Source organism: Chanos chanos, chromosome 4 (assembly GCF_902362185.1).
Source record: "Chanos chanos chromosome 4, fChaCha1.1, whole genome shotgun sequence".
NCBI lineage: Eukaryota > Metazoa > Chordata > Actinopteri > Gonorynchiformes > Chanidae > Chanos > Chanos chanos.
This window is the reverse complement of record NC_044498.1, coordinates 2,393,265-2,410,769: the sequence shown is the minus strand read 5'-3', so window position 1 is coordinate 2,410,769 and position 17,505 is coordinate 2,393,265. Positions and strand designations below refer to the sequence as shown.

The 17,505-nt window shown below is 44.0% G+C and overlaps 1 protein-coding gene across 4 annotated transcripts; it reads left to right on the top strand.

Annotated features, from left to right (window-relative positions):
- Positions 1-1,987: 1,987 nt before the first annotated feature.
- Positions 1,988-10,711, top strand: ccm2 (CCM2 scaffold protein). 4 transcript variants are annotated; one of them, XM_030772741.1, is made up of 10 exons: positions 1,988-2,262; positions 6,250-6,426; positions 6,647-6,730; positions 7,041-7,224; positions 7,560-7,696; positions 7,810-7,945; positions 8,426-8,483; positions 8,642-8,774; positions 8,995-9,133; positions 9,498-10,711. In XM_030772741.1, exons 1-10 carry the CDS (start codon positions 2,221-2,223, stop codon positions 9,782-9,784), a joined length of 1,377 nt encoding a protein of 458 aa, XP_030628601.1. In that variant the 5' UTR covers positions 1,988-2,220; the 3' UTR covers positions 9,785-10,711. The 4 variants fall into 4 exon arrangements, with proteins under 4 accessions (XP_030628601.1, XP_030628600.1, XP_030628602.1 ...); XM_030772740.1 differs by having other exon boundaries at positions 8,630-8,774; XM_030772742.1 differs by lacking the exon at positions 6,250-6,426 and having other exon boundaries at positions 8,630-8,774.
- The last annotated feature ends 6,794 nt before the right edge of the window (positions 10,712-17,505 follow it).

The following is a 17,505-nucleotide window of genomic DNA, read 5'->3' as shown; positions in this document are numbered from 1 at the left end:
GAGACAAAAGTTCTGGTGATGAAAACGGTGCATTTTTGTTTCTTGACCTGGTGCTTAATACTTCAAGGTGCTACCACAGAATGTGGACAGCAGGACCCACATTGTGGACTTGCAGAGGAGGACCACCTTACATAGGACCTGACTCTTGAAGCTCAAAGACTCTTTCCTCTGGAAGAAGAAGCACCTCAACACAGTTTACAGCAGAACTCCACTTTTTCAAATATGGTGCCACTCCTCATTTATTGGTCTGCACAAAGAGGTAGAATGAAGAATATATGTTCATGGTTTGTTTATCATTTCTGTTTTGTTTTTTTTTATAATTTTTTTTTTTTAAATTTTTTAATTTTAAGCTTGTTTTGAAACTGTGTGGAAGGTTTTAAATCTGCACTAAGGTAACTCTTCTGAGAGGAAAAGAACAAAATGCATCACTTTGACATTTGTCCAGAAGCATTAAAAAGTTATGATAAAAAGGAATTGATTAAAAAAAAAAACAGATGTTGAGGGGTATTGCTGTGTTGTATATTCCTGTCATCTTTACGTCCGAAACCTGTGTGTACCTCTTTTGTTGTTGTTTCTGTAGAGCTGGATATAATATTTTGTTGGAATATGATCTAATCAATGATTATGGTTGTCAGATTTATTGCTGCTGATTTTTTTTTTTTTTTTAATAAATTGTCAACGGTGCCATTTGGGACTGATCAGATTAAAAAACAAAACAAAAAAAAAGGAATCATTTACCTTTTAGCCTGTGCTAGCTTGTTACATAAGTCAACAGTATGTTCAGATACTCCCAACTTTATGTGGAGTATTTAAAGAGAGAGGCCACAAAAACATTTGGCTAACTTTTCGCTACTGACTATAGCATTTTTTCGTATCAGATGGTATCCATATCTTATGAGAACTAGATCATAAAGGATGATTTATTTGATGTCGTCAAATATCAGTGAAAGTTGTTAAAAACTGGATCCCCATCATTTAAAAACAAATGTCCAGTATTGTATAAGACCTGTTTTGGGGTAAAACAATGATGTTAATAACATATGGTGCTAATGTTTTAGTTTTTAATTTCTTTTTTTTTTTTTTTTTTCCTTTTTGTATACTTTGTTTTTTAGATGAAAAGAGGAATATCATGCCGAAAAAAAGTGTCAAGCCTTACTATAGATCAATATATCAGGCTGTTTATCCCTCAAGAAAGAAAATAATTATAGTATTTGGATGTGCGTACAAATGCACCAGAGATGGTATACTCTACGCGCGAGCACAGTTTGCCTGACGGCAGATCAAAACTGGTTATATACAAATGTATATGTACAGATGTGTATGTGAATGTATAATGATATGATAGAGATAGATTTCCCAGAGTAACAAATTGTTGTTTAATAAAGAATTATTATTACAATATTAACTGTTTGCTATTTTATTCATTTATTGAATTGATAATTTGCTGATTTTCTCAACTACCTACAGTTTCTTTGAGCGGTTATCATGCGACGCTAGAAAATGTTCCAGTTTTTCAATTTTATCGCTGACATCATCTTCTCAGAAAACGACACACTAAACTTTTGATTCACACTTTTAGAACAATGTAGCTGATTAAGTAAACAGGAGAATCAATTTTACACTGGCTCCCCTATAGCTCGTGTGACTACAACTGAAGAAGGGTTGCTCTTATTCCTCAGTAAATATTGGCTTTAAGAGTGGCACAGATTTCTTTTTCTTTGTTTCAGATGTCATCGCGCAACAGTCCCGTTCAGGCCCCTAAATATAGCAGAACAAAAGTTACTCCGTAGTATTGGTTTGATAGTACGCATACTCCCCTGCATAGAATATAAAACCTCTATTGGTTTTTCACAGCTGCAAAAATAACTTTTTGCTGCTGCAAAGCATGATGGGCAAGCGTTCTACGCCCAAAATGGCGGCAGGATTGAAAAGTTTTACTCTATTTTTGTTCTAGTTTCTCTACCCCGTTTATTTATCTGCTTTTTATTATCGATGAAATACGGAGCTCTGCTGCTCGGGACACCCATAGTCGTTTATTCAATGTGATGTATTACTGTCATATGTGGGCCGATTTCTTTTATCAGACCAGTTTGCGACAAGAGGATCCCTCAGTTTAGTTTACATTGGGAGAGTGCCACCCTGGATGTCGCTGTTTCGGCCAAATGTCATTGAGCTCGCGAACATTTCACCCGCCTGTTAAAGTGTGAACATGAGGAGTATATGTACATAGAAATGGAGGATGATGTAAAGAAAGTTAAAAAGGTAAGTCCATTCAGCTACCACTGTGACTCGGACCAGGTTTTTTCGCTTTGGGAACTGGGTAGCTGGAGAAGAGAGAGCGCTAGCGTCGCTAGCCACAGGCAGTTGAGAGAGCCTGTCACTACTAACTTGCCAAAAGCTATGTTATACCTAGCTGGATAGAGCTAAATCTGACATCACCACTAATTGTGGTATGGGATTTTAGTAAATAGTTTGTCGCACACGGCTCACAGAATGTCCTCAGCTGATGCAAACTACTCGATTGGAAATTACCGTTATGTGATCGTTTTGGGACGATATCCTATAGCCACTGGCTTTACTTACCCTAGCTTGTTAGCTGACTTAGCTTAGCTGGCTAACGTAGTAGAGAAAGGGAGCCAGCTCGCTTCGTTAATGGGGTTAGCCGTCCCAGCTGTCACACCGTGAGCCTCAACACAGCTTGATGCACGTGTGACAACTCAATCACTGCATGTTGTTGGTAAAAGAAAAAAAAAAAAAACAAATTAACAAAAGCAGCACTATTAGTCATCAGTGAGGCTAGGCATTACGTCGTTCATGAGTCGCTGTTTGCAGCATTATTTACAACAATGACTGCAAATCCTGCTTTAGCACGTATACTCAGATAATTATGCACGTCGTAGTGTCCCAGCGGCTTTTCATGACTGGGAATGGAAGACTCTGTTTATCCAGATTCACACGAAACTCTGATTATAATTCTAGTGGTAGGCTACACTGTTGTTTGACTGGTTAAAGCTACTTAACCCAGTTGTATGCCATAGCATTTCTTGTCTGTTCTGGGTTATATTTTATTCCATGCCAGCCGGGCATATGTGTAAACTATAACATTTGTGTTCATCAGTTAACCACTGGATTCACGATCGACGCAAAAGTCGTGCGTCAACACCTTATCACTTGTGATGGACCGCGTTATTGATAGTATTGATGGAGTAAGATGACGTTTGATTATCAAAGTTTGGTGGCGTTTAGATAACGTTCATTGCGTCTTTGGACTGTATTTTGAATGAAGTTCTTGGAGTCATTCAGTAACTGCTTAACGACAAATAGAGTATCTTCATAATATCAAAAGTTGTCTGCAAGAATCACATTCTGGCCTTTAGAAGTAGTTTATTTTTATTTATTTATTTACCATTTCACTTACGTTTTTCTAGACCAAAAGGTGATGATCGGCTGATATTTTGAATGGATCTCACTGAAACGATGTCTTTCATCTATCATCCCAGTTTAGTCTCGAGCAGTAGGGGAAGTGTTTCCATTTCAGATTTCCCTATCATCCCCCGGGAGAATAGAGGGTTGGGTTTTCCAAAGACGCAGACAGGATGTCACGCCCCTTAGTCTACAGCCACAAAGCTGTGGGAAGAATCTCCAGAGTGAAAAAAAAACAGTCTCTAGAAAACCAAACTCCCGAACATCTTTCGTTTCACACATAGAGCACAGTTTTCATTGATTTTTTTTCTCCCGATTCACAAGGTCAGGCTTCCATGCCTGGGTTTTACCGTGATTGCCTGAACGTTGAACTAGAGCCAACAATGTGACTGTACTGAGGACCAAAATGTATATAAGCTTACCTCGTGATGAACTGTATCGTTTTCTTGTAGAAATCTATTCTCGTACGCGCTAGAGAAAGTTTGGTGATGAGTCCCTCAGATAGCCACACGATGGCGATATTGAGTTACGTTTTGAAAAGTGCGCGCGGCTGCAATGTGTTCTGGGCTCAATGGGGACACAAGAACCTTGGTTTCATTAGTCAACAGAAGTCAGGTTTCAGTGCTGTGTTAAGGTTTTGACAAAAAAAAAAGTGACAGAGAACATTCTTTCAGTCTGGGGCGGTTGGGTTTAGTTTAGAAAGGACCACAGGAACAACTTTTGGCTGCATGACAGTGACAGTTGCTAATGATTTCAACGTGTTTTTTTAAAATAAGTGAATTTTGAGCTTTTAACGTAGTTCTAACCAGTAAAAATCCATTGAAGATAAATGTGAAGGCTCTAAGGTTGTAAGGTCAGGTTGTAAGGCATACTGTGGACTCCTGTGTCTACTGTTACAATGAGACGCTCTCATGAAAAGTTGATGTATGTGTGGAGTCATTCAATAATTAAAGATCGAAAGGGGATAGCACACAGTATCACTGTGACAGTGTAGCAATGGTTACAGGACAGGTGACCTGGGAAACGGAGCTCTGTTCTCAAAAATGTTTTACAGATACAAGTCTTCTGGGTCTGGGGGAGACATGTCATACCACCAGCGCAAGGCCTGCATTAGAACCTGTTTATCACAGTTGTGTCACATCTCAGAGGAGCCCGCCCTGAATTACAGTGAGCCTGCAGTGTGCAGAGGAACTGTGCATTTCACCGATAGAATCAAACCCCAAAACTCATGACTGTGGTTTCACACTGTTTTCTCTCTTCTTTTTTTTTTTTTAAGCTGAATAGACAGTTTCATCACAGGAAGTGGCGGTTGCTCCTTTTCCTGATCGAGCCGTCTGTAGTCGACAAGGCGCGTGTGCGGCGGTGTGTGTTTGTGTGTTTCTGTATACGCGGTGTGGGCGGTGTCCCCTTGTTTGTGTCCGGGACACACGCTACCTGTCGTACGCTGAGGAGACAGGGCTGCTACTGTAGTGTTCAGGAGTTTGCTCTTGGAAGAACTGCGGATTTTTTCCTCCCGGCTGGGTGCATCTGAAACTGAGGGGAGACCTTATGGAGACTGAGGTAAGGTGACCTCCGTCGGTTTGTTCGGCTCTTTACTCTCAGCGTTTCACGGAAGATATCTCCTGGGGTTTGTTCGATCACTCAGTAGAACCGCTTGAGCTTTCAGACACGGGTCTCCTTCAAACATAGAGCGGTCATTTCTATTTTGAACGTTCTGAGTAAAAGTTTGGGAAAAAGAGGAACGAAAATCCAGCCCTCTCAAAGCTGATACCAAACCGCCATTTGTGGTGAGGTTTACCACAGAGGGAATGGCTGCTTGGTTTTTTTCCATGGATGTGAGTGCTGTTTCCCTTTCCCTCACGTCTGAAGAGCAAATGTAATGTAATGTGTTGAGCGGTGGTGATTTTCCCCTGCTCTCTGCCAGCTGTGTCGTGTAGGAACGGGCTGTATTGGATAGCATGGACTACGCTGCGATTGCACCCTGGGCTGTTTGTTCTGGCGCCTTTAGCAGACGTAAAAGAGAAAAAAAAAAAAAAAGGATGGAGTCGGCGTGTGTGCTGGCAGTGACGACTGCCATCGACCCGTTCCCGAACGCTCTGTCCGCAGCAAACGGTTGCTGTGGATACGGTTTCCATGGCTCCTCAATTGACACCCAGTCGCATGTGGTCGGCAGCAGGCGAGTCTCGAGGGACCGTGACGGTCATACCGATGTCAGTCCCCCCCCCCCCCCCCCCCCCCGAAGGCCCAGAGCTGAGCAGATTGATGCTGGTTCCGGATGGTTTCACCACACACCACACAGTTCACATCTGAGTGTTGTGTCACCACTAAGTCACACCTTTTGTCTGTCAGCTGTTCACACCTCTGACACACTCTCTCAGCAGACCTGGAGCTCTTTGTGTAATTATACAGAGCGTGAGAATGGAGACAGGAATGGACCTGTTGATGAGTGCATCCTCCCGTGAGGCTGCCTGTGGAGTTCTCGTGGTTGCGGTCTGAGTCCAGGTGGTTCTGTTTATCTCCTGGATCTGTCACGGCAGGTGACAGACAGCCGAATGAACTCCTGTGTCCTGGACTCGTATTGCCCTGTTACCTTACCCAGCAGTATCCCACTCAAACACGTTACCATCAGACTTCAGCATCACACCAGGATCACACAGAACTAGACTTCTGCTTTGGTTCTGTGATGTTACACAGACTTAATGAACCACTGGTCACATGCTCTCCTTGAATCCTCATCTCTTCCCCATTCATTTCCCCCTCTTAATTTTGTTTGTTTGTTTGTTTGTTTGATTTGTTTTATTTTTGTTTTGTTTCTTCCTCCCCCAGCCTGGCATCGTATCTCCGTTTAAGCGCGTCTTTCTGAAGGGGGAGAAGGGACGGGATAAGAAGGTCCAGGAGAAGGCGGTGGAGCGACGGGCTCTTCACACCTTCTCCCTCTCTCTCCCTGATCACCGCATCGACCCTGACATCCTGCTCAATGACTACATCGAAAAGGAGGTCAAGGTATGGGCGGCATCCTCCAGACATCCGTCGCAGCGCCCTGAATGACTCCGGTCACTGCGTGGTCTAGCGTGGGACGCCTTTATTGTTCTCGTTGACAGTGTAACTGAAGTTGAAGGAGTAATACGTTAAGAACGACCGGATTACAGTTATTCATTTTGTTTTAATGTAACTGCATGATTCAAAACTATCTGATTCAAAACCTGTTTCTTTTGTATTTCAGTACCTGGGCCAGCTGACGTCGGTGCCTGGCTATCTCAACCCCTCCAGTCGGACCGAAGTCCTACAGCTCATCGACAATGCAAGGGTAATGACTCCAGATAGATCTACTCTGTTCTCATGCCTGTTTGGAGTTTAAGCTGAATGCTATTCATTTGGTTATTACACGTAGCAGGCATCTGTAATCATGGTGTTAAACACAACTCATATCCCCCCCCCCCCCCCCCCAATCATTCTTGTGTTTCTCATTGAGATGTCATTATGGTCTCTCTCTCTCTCCCTCTGTCTCTCTCTCTGTATCTCTGTCTCTCTCTCTCTCTCTCTCTCTCTGTCTCTGTCTCTGTCTCTCTGTCTCTGTCTCTGTCTCTCTCTCTCTCTCTCTCTCTCTGTCACTTCAGAAGTCACACCAGCTGGCGGCGCAGTTGACGGCCGAGCAGGACGCGGTCGTGAGCCTGTCGGCGTACAATGTGAAGCTGGTGTGGCGTGACGGGGAGGACATCATCCTGCGCGTTCCCATCCACGACATCGCCGCCGTCTCCTACATCCGCGATGACTCGCTGCACCTGGTGGTGCTAAAGACAGGTATGTGCATGCTTACCAGGGATCTCCCGGCACATCTGCGCAAATACCAGCCTGTCAGGTCCTGTGAGCGCTACGAGAAGAGAATGAGAATGAGAAAAAGTGAAATGTGGGTGTTTGTTTTGAAATGACCTTCAATTACAAGACAAACAGGCTCAGACCTGTTTTAATCATTCATTCAGTTATTGCTTTTCTTATGTAGTGAGTCTTTTAGGATATCTTAACACACTGCGGTATCTATGTGACAGAGACGCTGTACGTCTCTTAAGTGTGTCTGTGCAAGAGAAATAACAGTGTTGCCGCTGTGTGTGTGTGTGTGTGTGTGTGTGTGTGTACAGCCCAGGATGCTGGAGGTTCTCCATGTCCCAGTTCGTGTCCAGAGCTGTCCAAATCCCCTACGCTCAGCTCGCTGTCTGAGAGTGGCGCTGTGTTAGTGGAAGTGTGTTGTCTGCTGGTACTGGCAGTGGAGAACAAGGTGAACTGTTATCCTCCTTATCGCTCTCATAAAGATGTCTCTACTTCACGTCACGTCGACCTCGTACGTGAGTACGGCCCGGTAATTATGGCTCGGGGAATCTGTCGTTACAGGCAGCGGCCGAGGAACTCTGTCTGCTCCTGGGGCAGGTCTTTCAGATCGTCTACACGGAATCTACCATCGACTTCTTGGACCGGGCCATCTTTGACGGGGCCACCACACCGACCCGGCATCTGTCTCTCTACAGTGGTGAGTGAATGAGACCCGTGTGTGCCCGGGCCTCAGCGGAGACCGTGTGCAGTGGTTCTGCGGGTCTGGACGTGTTTACATCGCTCACAGAAATGCTGTTTTACTGTTACTGTGTTTCCCAAACTAGAGTGTTCATTTCCACGTTTCAGTTTGCTGGAATAGGCTAGACCACAGGCTTGTTCAGCAGATAATAACCTAATAACAGGTCACCAGTAGCACTCTTGGAATCACAGTAACATGCATGAATTTTATAAAGGACAGAATAATAAAAGTTCTGAACCGCTGAACAGCCATTCAGCATCCAGCTCTGCACCAACACTATGACGTATGTTCTCAGTGGGCATCAGATTAAGCTTTTACTAAGACTTATCAGCTCTCTCTAAAATAGTTCACACACACATAAGTTATTCAGTTACAGTCAGTGTTGTAGTCTCCATTAGGAATCACCACCAGCTGTGCTCTGTTACTCTGAATCTCCAGATGACTCTTCAAGCAAAGTGGACGTCAAAGAGGCCTTTGAAGCAGAGACTAGTGCTTTGTGAGTGTTATTAATTTTTGTGTTGTTGCTGTTTTAAATATATAAATAGACATAACAGATCATTCTCACAGTGCAGGACTGTCTAGGCCCAGTCTGATTCTCATTGGTTGATAGGTAATGATGTACATGTCTCTTACCAATCACAGCTCATTCCAGAGTTCTCTGGAGGCGGGAGGCCATTCGCCCTATCCTTCTCCCTCCTCAACCCCAGCTTCACCTCAGACCAAAACAGCCAGTGAGAGTGAACTGAGTGCTACAGCTGCTGAACTGCTGCAGGACTACATGACCACGGTGTGTGTGTGTGTGTGTGTATGTGTGTGTGTGTGTGTGTAGGAAGATGTGTAAGTGATAACAATGTAATACGTGTCTAAGTGATGTCTAAGTGACAATGTAATAACAGAGTTCTTACTTTTGTAATCATCTCCACATTGACATTGACATTGGCTCTTGCTCTTGTTCTCTCTCTCTCTCTCTCTCTCTCTCTCTCTCTCTCTCTCTCGCTTTATCATAGCTGAGGACGAAACTGTCCTCTCAGGAGATCCAGCAGTTTGCCACTCTTCTGCATGAGTATCGTAACGGTGCCTCCATCCATGAGTTCTGCATCAATCTGCGACAACTCTACGGCGACAGCAGGAAGTTCCTCCTACTGGGTGAGCACCACTTCCTCTTTCTGTACAGGAAGTTGTGGCTTTCAGCCTTACAGGATCTACTGTAAAGGACCTTTCAATGTGTGCAGAGAAGGCTGGTGGCGTATCAGAGCTAACTTCTCTCAAGGCAGTTATTGACAGTGTCTGAAGTCAAAGCTACAGTTAGCACGTGTTTGAAATATCACGTTTAAGGTGACTGTAAAGCTCTACAGTGTGCCTTGCTTCAGAGCAAAGTCCTCAGTAACTGAATGAAAGTTGTAGACTCAAACTGCAGAAGGAGCTAGCGCAGACAGCCCAGGAGAGAGTTAACCTCCTCTGCTCTCCTCTTGAATATCCGTTCATTCTCCTCCTCTTCTCCCCCTTGCAGGCTTGAGGCCCTTTATCCCAGAGAAGGACAGCCAGCACTTTGAGAACTTTCTGGAGACCATCGGCGTGAAGGACGGCCGCGGCATCATCACCGACAGCTTTGGGCGATACAGACGGACCGCCAGCTCCGCCTCGGACTCCACCACCAACGGGAACGGAGCGGCGGGGGGCGCGGACGAAGGCCCGGCGAACTCCGAAGGCGACGAGTGGGACCGTATGATCTCGGACATTAGCAACGACATCGAGGCCTTAGGGTGTAGCATGGACCAGGACGGGGTGTCGCCATGACGACGGCGCGCCGTGGCCTCGCGGCGGTGTCGCCATGACGACGGCACGCCGCAGCAGTAGTAGCAGCAGTAATACTAGCGTGGGCTTTTGAGTCTGAGCATATGCTGGAACGGAGACAGTGTAGCAGTCAGCTTTCAGCCCCGGCTGACACATGACTGCTTTGCTGTTATTCAGTATGGATAACAGTTAATCTGAAGAGTCCCATTGTTTGTTTTTGTTTGTTTGTTTGTCTGAGTAGGTGTGGATAAACACATGTCCCTCTGTGAACATTTATCGGCAGCATCTGCCGTCTGCTAGAAGGAGCTTGACCCTGAAGTCCCTGAAGCCTAGAGTCCTCTCCCAGTGCCTCTGGAATCATTTTGGATTTGGAATGTGGATCAAAGGCATCCATTATCTTTTCTTTTAACATGAGGAGTTTTGTTTTGTTTTTCTTTGTTTGTTTGTTGAAATGTCCTTTTGAGCTTTGATTCCGCAAAGTTCATTCCCTTTTTTCCATTTGACAGCTTTATGCTAACCCTGTTTGTGTGTAACTCTTTTTCTCTGTCATTTATAACATTTAAAAATGCTTCACTATTATAATTTTTTCACTCACTGTTGGTTCTTTGCATTATGGAAGTTGTGAGACCCAGTGATTTTGGAAACATAGCTCTATTTTTCTGAAAACACGGAGCGTTTGGATATGTCGACAAGGCTTTTGACTGGCTGATTGAAAACGCGATATTTGTTACGCATCAGAAGAAGAGGGAAAAGAAACACTTTCATCATGTCCACGATTCTTAATATCTTTTCCAGACGTTCTGAGTGAGCTCATTTTGTGCCTTGCAGGACAACTGCTCTTTGTATCATCCAACAGGGATGTGAGATTTATTCTGTAGTCTGTACAGAACATGGCTGAAGTGTGTAAGGTATTAAATATCATGTACAGTATTCTCTTTGTGTACGTTTGGGTTTTTACAGAGTGCAGTGCCTCTGTTGACTCCTCAGTTTAATGTCTGCTGAGATCTTCCTCTTTTGGGCGTGTTTGTAAGTCCTGGGCATGTTTTTGGGCATGTTTGTAAGTCTAGGGCATGTTTTGGACATGTTTATAAGTCTTGGACATGTTTGTAAGTCAGTGTCACTGCGTGTTATTCCTCTGTATGTTTTTGCTTGTTTTGCTTGTTTATGTTTTCTCCCTGCTTTGGTTTCAAAGACTGATATCTCTCAGTCAACCAGATAACATAGTCAATATGCTGATTTGAGTCACAGTGATCTAATGGGAATAATATATCCTGTTTTTTTTTTACTGTTCAGTGTTTTGTCCTGTTAGGATGATTGTGACTATTCCATTTGCATATTTACTCAAGTTATCTGGCTCACTGATAAATCTCACTTTATGAAATATGGCCATGTTTGTTTACCATCCTGATCCTGAGTGGCATCTCTGTGCCTCTCTGTATTTTCATACTGAAACCCTAAGCATGGTGTCGTCTGCAGAGGGTGCCAAAGTCTAGTCTTTATCACAAGTGCTAGAAAAGCCCCTGTCTCTGTTTGTGTGTGTGTGTGTGTGTGTCTCTCTCTCTGTCTGTCTGTCTGTCTCTCAGACTCACACATGCACTCTCCTTTGCCTCCCCATTCAGACTAAATCCCTTTCATATGTATATTCTCCACAGCCCATGAGGAGGTGAAAGGGACTGTGCTCTTTGTCTGCTGACAGGCTGTCGTGCTGCCTCAGTCAGGGGAGGGTAACACATGCCCCTTTAAAAGCATCTCCTTCTCCCAGGTCAAAGGATTCCACAGGTTTCTAGTAAATGTTTAGGCTAATCCTGTAAAGCACAAACATAATCTGCTGAATTCTTATAACCCAGTCCAGGATAGGGGCGCAGATTAGAGGCAGATTAAATCAGGTTAGTGTATCAGGACGTCAGGTGCCTCTTTCAGACACGATCATCGTGATCATTCTCCCCTTGTCAAAAATGTTTAGTTGTCTGAGAGCGGATATTGGAGCGCGTATGATTGTATTGATCAGAAGTCCTATCTCAGAAAATATTTCCTTCGTATTTTGCGAAACACTCTGGAAACATCTGTCGCGTCCTTGAGATTTTGGTGCGGTGTTTTAAGCGGCTCTGCTGGTCTGACTCCAGTCTCCGCTCTCAGTGTTCTGAGGATGGGGGTATGAATGGGTGTTTGGCTGAAGCGCCCCGGTGTTGTTTTGGGCTTTTGTGTCAGTGAAGTGGGTGAGGATAACTAAGCAGAGAGAAGACTCAGCATCTGCTCCTCCAGTGCCTCAGTTTGCTCCAGCTCCAGTGCCTGGCTCCCGAATCTGGTATTGCTGTGTGCCAGTCTCCATCTACAGCCGAACGCTTTAGCTTCTCATGTTTGTATTGCTTTCTCAATGGAGCATCATTTTGCTCTTGCGTGGAGGCCCCTGAGTGAGCATAGCCACCGTAACACAAGCAAACGTACTGTCACTTGGCCTTGTCTGAAAGCAAGCCAGGGCGAAACCGTAGTATGTATGAGAGAGTTCGCTGCGACGGTAAAACACGTCGTCCATACAGGCTGTTCATAAATAATGCCTTATACACAAAGAAGATGTGTTTTGTCCTGATTCACTCTGCAGTCATTGCTGTGTTGCTTTGGCAGTCTGCCTGCTTATAGATCTCATTAGCCTGAAATGCTCTCGTTATGGTAAGACACACAGTGATGCATTTTGGGAGGTTTGCCAGGTGAGGTCACATGACTGCGTCCGGGCCAATCGCAGAGATGGCATTATTCGCGTTTGTCAAAAAGTAATAAAGTTACGGTCTGTTTTCCACGTTTGAACTTAAAACGAAGCGGTTGCAGTTTTGGATTTGTAATCAGCTCTCAAAACATATCTCTCTTCGTGCTCGTTATAACTCCAGATGAAATGAAGGTTGTTCTGAGTCATTTAAATTGCCGTAAGTGGATTGTCTGTGCAGCTGGCTTTTCCCATCCGAGCACAGTGGTTGCATCTCTCTTACACTAATGTTCAAGTCATTGTGGACTGCTTTGAACAAATATGGCTAAAGAAATATAATGGAACTAGCATTGAATCTATTCCATCAGAGTGTGTGTTTACTGTGCCTTTATGGTGTTTCATTATGTGTTTCAGTCTCATCAAAATTCTCCCCATTTTAAATCTGCATGTTTCACCAGGTTCCGTCTTATACCCATATGCAAACCTCTCCAAACATGTGAAACCGACTGTGTTACTCCGTGTTCTGTGTATGTCCTTTTGTTTTGAACTCTTTCAATTTAGTCGGTGCTGAATCTGCACCAAAATAGACAACTGAACTCTTTATATAGCTCTAATCTGCTTCGCCCGCTCTGCTGTAACCGTTCCGTTGAACAAGGAGGATTAACCCATCCTACTGTATGCGAGGAGATCCCCTCTCTCTCTCTCTCTCTCATTAGTGCCTTTCTGCAGTGGGATGAGTGGCTGTTCCCTAGTTTGTGCTCCCCGAAGTGAGGCTAAAATTGGATTAGATCAGATTGTGCCTAAATCGGCCGGTTTACACGTCTGACCCAGAGGATCGTCGTCCAGGGGTGTTCGCTCTTTGTCTGAAGGGGCCGTGGATCAAGCCCTTCACCCACCGGTGCTTTTCAGCAGGAAGCGTCAGCGTCCTCGCCTTGAAAATGAAACGAGTGAGAAATCCAACAGGATATGCTCTCAGCCAAGCTTAACACAGTCGCATATAAAATCAAGAAGGTCCTTAAGCCTTGACTGACTGAGTTTATATAAGAGTGCTACCCACCCAAACCCTTACCTCAGCTTCCCTTTAAAGCACATCCCTCTCTTTCTTTTTCTTTCTCTTTTTTTGTTTTGTTTTGTTTTTGGACACACCCCATTCATTTCTCTGCTCATAAATCAGCACTCTGAAGCCAATTATGTAACGTGTTAAACCTGCTGGCTTCAGCCAAGCCACTGGGGCATGACACAGGCATTACCATGCAAACAGAAAAGAGGGAACGTGAGGGAAGCAGGAGCTGGAAGGCACCGCAGTCTCTCCCTCTGCATAACTCACACTCACTTTGGCCTCCTCTGGCATTCCAGAGGTCACGCGAGTTGACATTACAGACCCGCTGTTACGATTCCTTTCTCACTGCGCCAAAGGGGCTAGGCGAGAACAAAAGCACTGGCGTCACAAAGAGGGTCAAAGGTCGGTTTTCTGCCACCCGACCCGGACGAGAGACTCGATGGACGCGTCCTCGCTCAGACCTAAGACGTCGCCAGAGCGAAAACAAAGATCCCCAGGAGAGACAGTTTCTCACGTAGCCGCCAGAATCATGGTGTGGACAGGTTACAGAGCAAACACTCTGAGTCTGTGTGAAACACATTAGTGGCATGGTTGTCGTAGTTATGATAAGAGAGAGGTTTTAAAGTGCTAACTATTAAAACCAGTCGAGTGTTTGGTTTGGTCTATAAAATGCCCCAGGATGTCTGAAGTCTGGTTTTGCCTTTTGGCTTTTGCTGTCTTTTTTCTCACTGCCTGATGAGAAGCCAGGCTGCACGTAAAACGTCAGGGCTTGTAAAGAGCTGTGAGACATTACAGACTTTGGACTGAAAAAAGGAGACCAATGCTACTTCCTTTCACTGCAGAGCAGTCTTTACCTCAGGTCAGTGTTTATAGGAGAGTCTTTACCTCAGGTCAGTGTTTATAGGAGAGTCTTTACCTCAGGTCAGTGTTTATAAGAGAGTCTTTACCTCAGGTCAGTGTTTATAGGAGAGTCTTTACCTCACGTCAGTGTTTATAAGAGAGTCTTTACCTCAGGTCAGTGTTTATAGGAGAGTCTTTACCTCAGGTCAGTGTTTATAGGAGAGTCTTTACCTCACGTCAGTGTTTATAAGAGAGTCTTTACCTCAGGTCAGTGTTTATAGGAGAGTCTTTACCTCAGGTCAGTGTTTATAGGAGAGTCTTTACCTCAGGTCAGTGTTTATAGGAGAGTCTTTACCTCAGGTCAGTGTTTATAGGAGAGTCTTTACCTCATGTCAGTGTTTATAGGAGAGTCTTTACCTCAGGTCAGTGTTTATAGGAGAGTCTTTACCTCAGGTCAGTGTTTATAGGAGAGTCTTTACCTCATGTCAGTGTTTATAGGAGAGTCTTTACCTCAGGTCAGTGTTTATAGGAGAGTCTTTACCTCAGGTCAGTGTTTATAGGAGAGTCTTTACCTCAGGTCAGTGTTTATAGGAGAGTCTTTACCTCACGTCAGTGTTTATAGGAGAGTCTTTACCTCAGGTCAGTGTTTATAGGAGAGTCTTTACCTCAGGTCAGTGTTTATAGGAGAGTCTTTACCTCATGTCAGTGTTTATAGGAGAGTCTTTACCTCAGGTCAGTGTTTATAGGAGAGTTTTTACCTCATGTCAGTGTTTATAGGAGAGTCTTTACCTCAGGTCAGTGTTTATAGGAGAGTCTTTACCTCAGGTCAGTGTTTATAGGAGAGTCTTTACCTCACGTCAGTGTTTATAGGAGAGTCTTTACCTCAGGTCAGTGTTTATAGGAGAGTCTTTACCTCAGGTCAGTGTTTATAGGAGAGTCTTTACCTCATGTCAGTGTTTATAGGAGAGTCTTTACCTCAGGTCAGTGTTTATAGGAGAGTTTTTACCTCATGTCAGTGTTTATAGGAGAGTCTTTACCTCAGGTCAGTGTTTATAGGAGAGTCTTTACCTCAGGTCAGTGTTTATAGGAGAGTCTTTACCTCAGGTCAGTGTTTATAGGAGAGTCTTTACCTCATGTCAGTGTTTATAGGAGAGTCTTTACCTCATGTCAGTGTTTATAGGAGAGTCTTTACCTCAGGTCAGTGTTTATAGGAGAGTCTTTACCTCATGTCAGTGTTTATAGGAGATGTGTGACTGTCACACGGAATCGGACCGGTCTCTGTCGCGTCTATGAAACAAGACGGCATGCGTTTTAAACGATTCATTAAATATTAGTTCAATTTAAATGAAAATAAATGAAATTACACACGCCACTAAAATGCAGTTCTGATTCGATCTTGTCAGACAAAAGTAAACCACTGCTGGAGTCACAGAAGTTCACCAGGAATCCCCTTCCACCGTCACTGATGCCCTAACGATAGTTTGCGCCCAAACTCCAAACTAAACAAACGCACATCCATGGTTGTTATAGCGTTGGGAATGGGCTGTACTCTCATTCCTCTGATACATTCAAACGCATGGCAGCTTCGTGGCGCTGACAGAGACACAGAAGCCTTGGAATGACCTTTTCCTAACCCTGACCTTTTGACCCGTGGCTACTGTTTGACTGCAGGCAGTTATAATGATGCTGCGTGATCACGATTCCGCTCCCGATTCACAAAGAGAGAAAAACAAGAACCTAATCAAAGTTAATGGTCTGTTTACCCAGAATTCAGGGCTTCACTATACCGTAGAGAACAGTCTAGAACTGACGAATAATGGCCCCTTTTGTCTGTTTGGCCTCAATTCTTCACCACATTTTCATCTGTCCTCAGTGTGAGCTGCGCTGGGCTTGAAAGAGCGGTTTTATTTCCTAACTGTAAGAGAATTTAAAGTAATCCCTCCGCATGTCTTACCACTCAGAATACCCCAGAGCGGTTGGAAATTGTTTCCTGTAGTTTTCTGAGAGAGGAAGTGTTCCTGAGTGAACAGTAGAACAGCAGTGACAGACAGGTAAGGAAGAGACACAGTATAAGCTCTCTGACAGCAGGAAAGGTTTTTCAGCTGGACTGGAGAAGAGTGTGAAAGCATTCATCTACTGATCCATTCTACCAATCACAGAGATGAGTTTATCATAGACAGTTTGCTATATGGTTTTATTCCACATAAGAAAACAATATTATGAAAGCACAAAATACCATACAGTACTTCTTATTGTGTGAAAAGATCGGTTTATTATATATAAATAGACAAAGCTCCTGGAGGTGCTACACTCCCCAAACTACTGACTATAGATATGAACCAGTGGGTTTTGGGATGTGAACCAGCGTCCTCTCATCTAAATAAGGCAATACACAGGACATGAAAGAAAAGAAAAGAAAAGAAAAGAAAAAAAAAACAAAGGAGAAACATTGCTTTTTAAGGTGGAAAGCCATGGTCTAGTCAAAGGCCTTAGGCACGGGGACCTGGCTAATGAGCCCAGTCATCCAGCGTGAGTCAGTATCCGTGAGGTTGTTTGCCCAGTCACACGGCTCCACTGATGGGAGCATTAGCATGAAGCAACAGGCACGTGGAAAAAAACGAAAAAAAATACTCCCATCTCAGAGCTGATCTGAGAACACCCAGGGGTGGAGCCATATGAAACAAATGTACATATATAGAAAAATCACCACTCTTTAATAAACTGCTCAAATGAAAGATTATTATGTCACACTTAGGCCCCCTTTCATATGTGTCAGATATGTGCGTGTGTATGTGTGTGTGTACATATATATATATGTGTCTGTTTACCTGCAGCTGCAGCTGACAAACATATTTAGCGTGTTGGTAATTAAAATTCATTACGTACCTCTGAATTACACATGGCATATACAAGAGAAGACATAACTATGCCAGGACATTTGTATATGTAACAGAGCAGAAAAATAATGTACTCTATATTTACACAACGTTCGGAGCATTTTAAACGCCTTTGTAAAGATCTACTGTGCAATAATTCTCTTCCGAATGACATACAAAAATATGGCATCGGTCTAACAGGCTAATACCATTTTTCCGCAGCGTTCTGTGTTAATCCGTTAAACACGGA

Excerpts from the sequence above, each read along its gene's own strand:
- ccm2 (XM_030772740.1), top strand. The coding sequence starts at position 2,221 with ATGTACATAGAAATGGAGGATGATGTAAAGAAAGTTAAAAAG. Across the intron at positions 6,731-7,040 it reads AGCTCATCGACAATGCAAGG|AAGTCACACCAGCTGGCGGC; the intron begins GTAATGACTCCA and ends CTGTCACTTCAG. Across the intron at positions 9,134-9,497 it reads CAGGAAGTTCCTCCTACTGG|GCTTGAGGCCCTTTATCCCA; the intron begins GTGAGCACCACT and ends TCCCCCTTGCAG.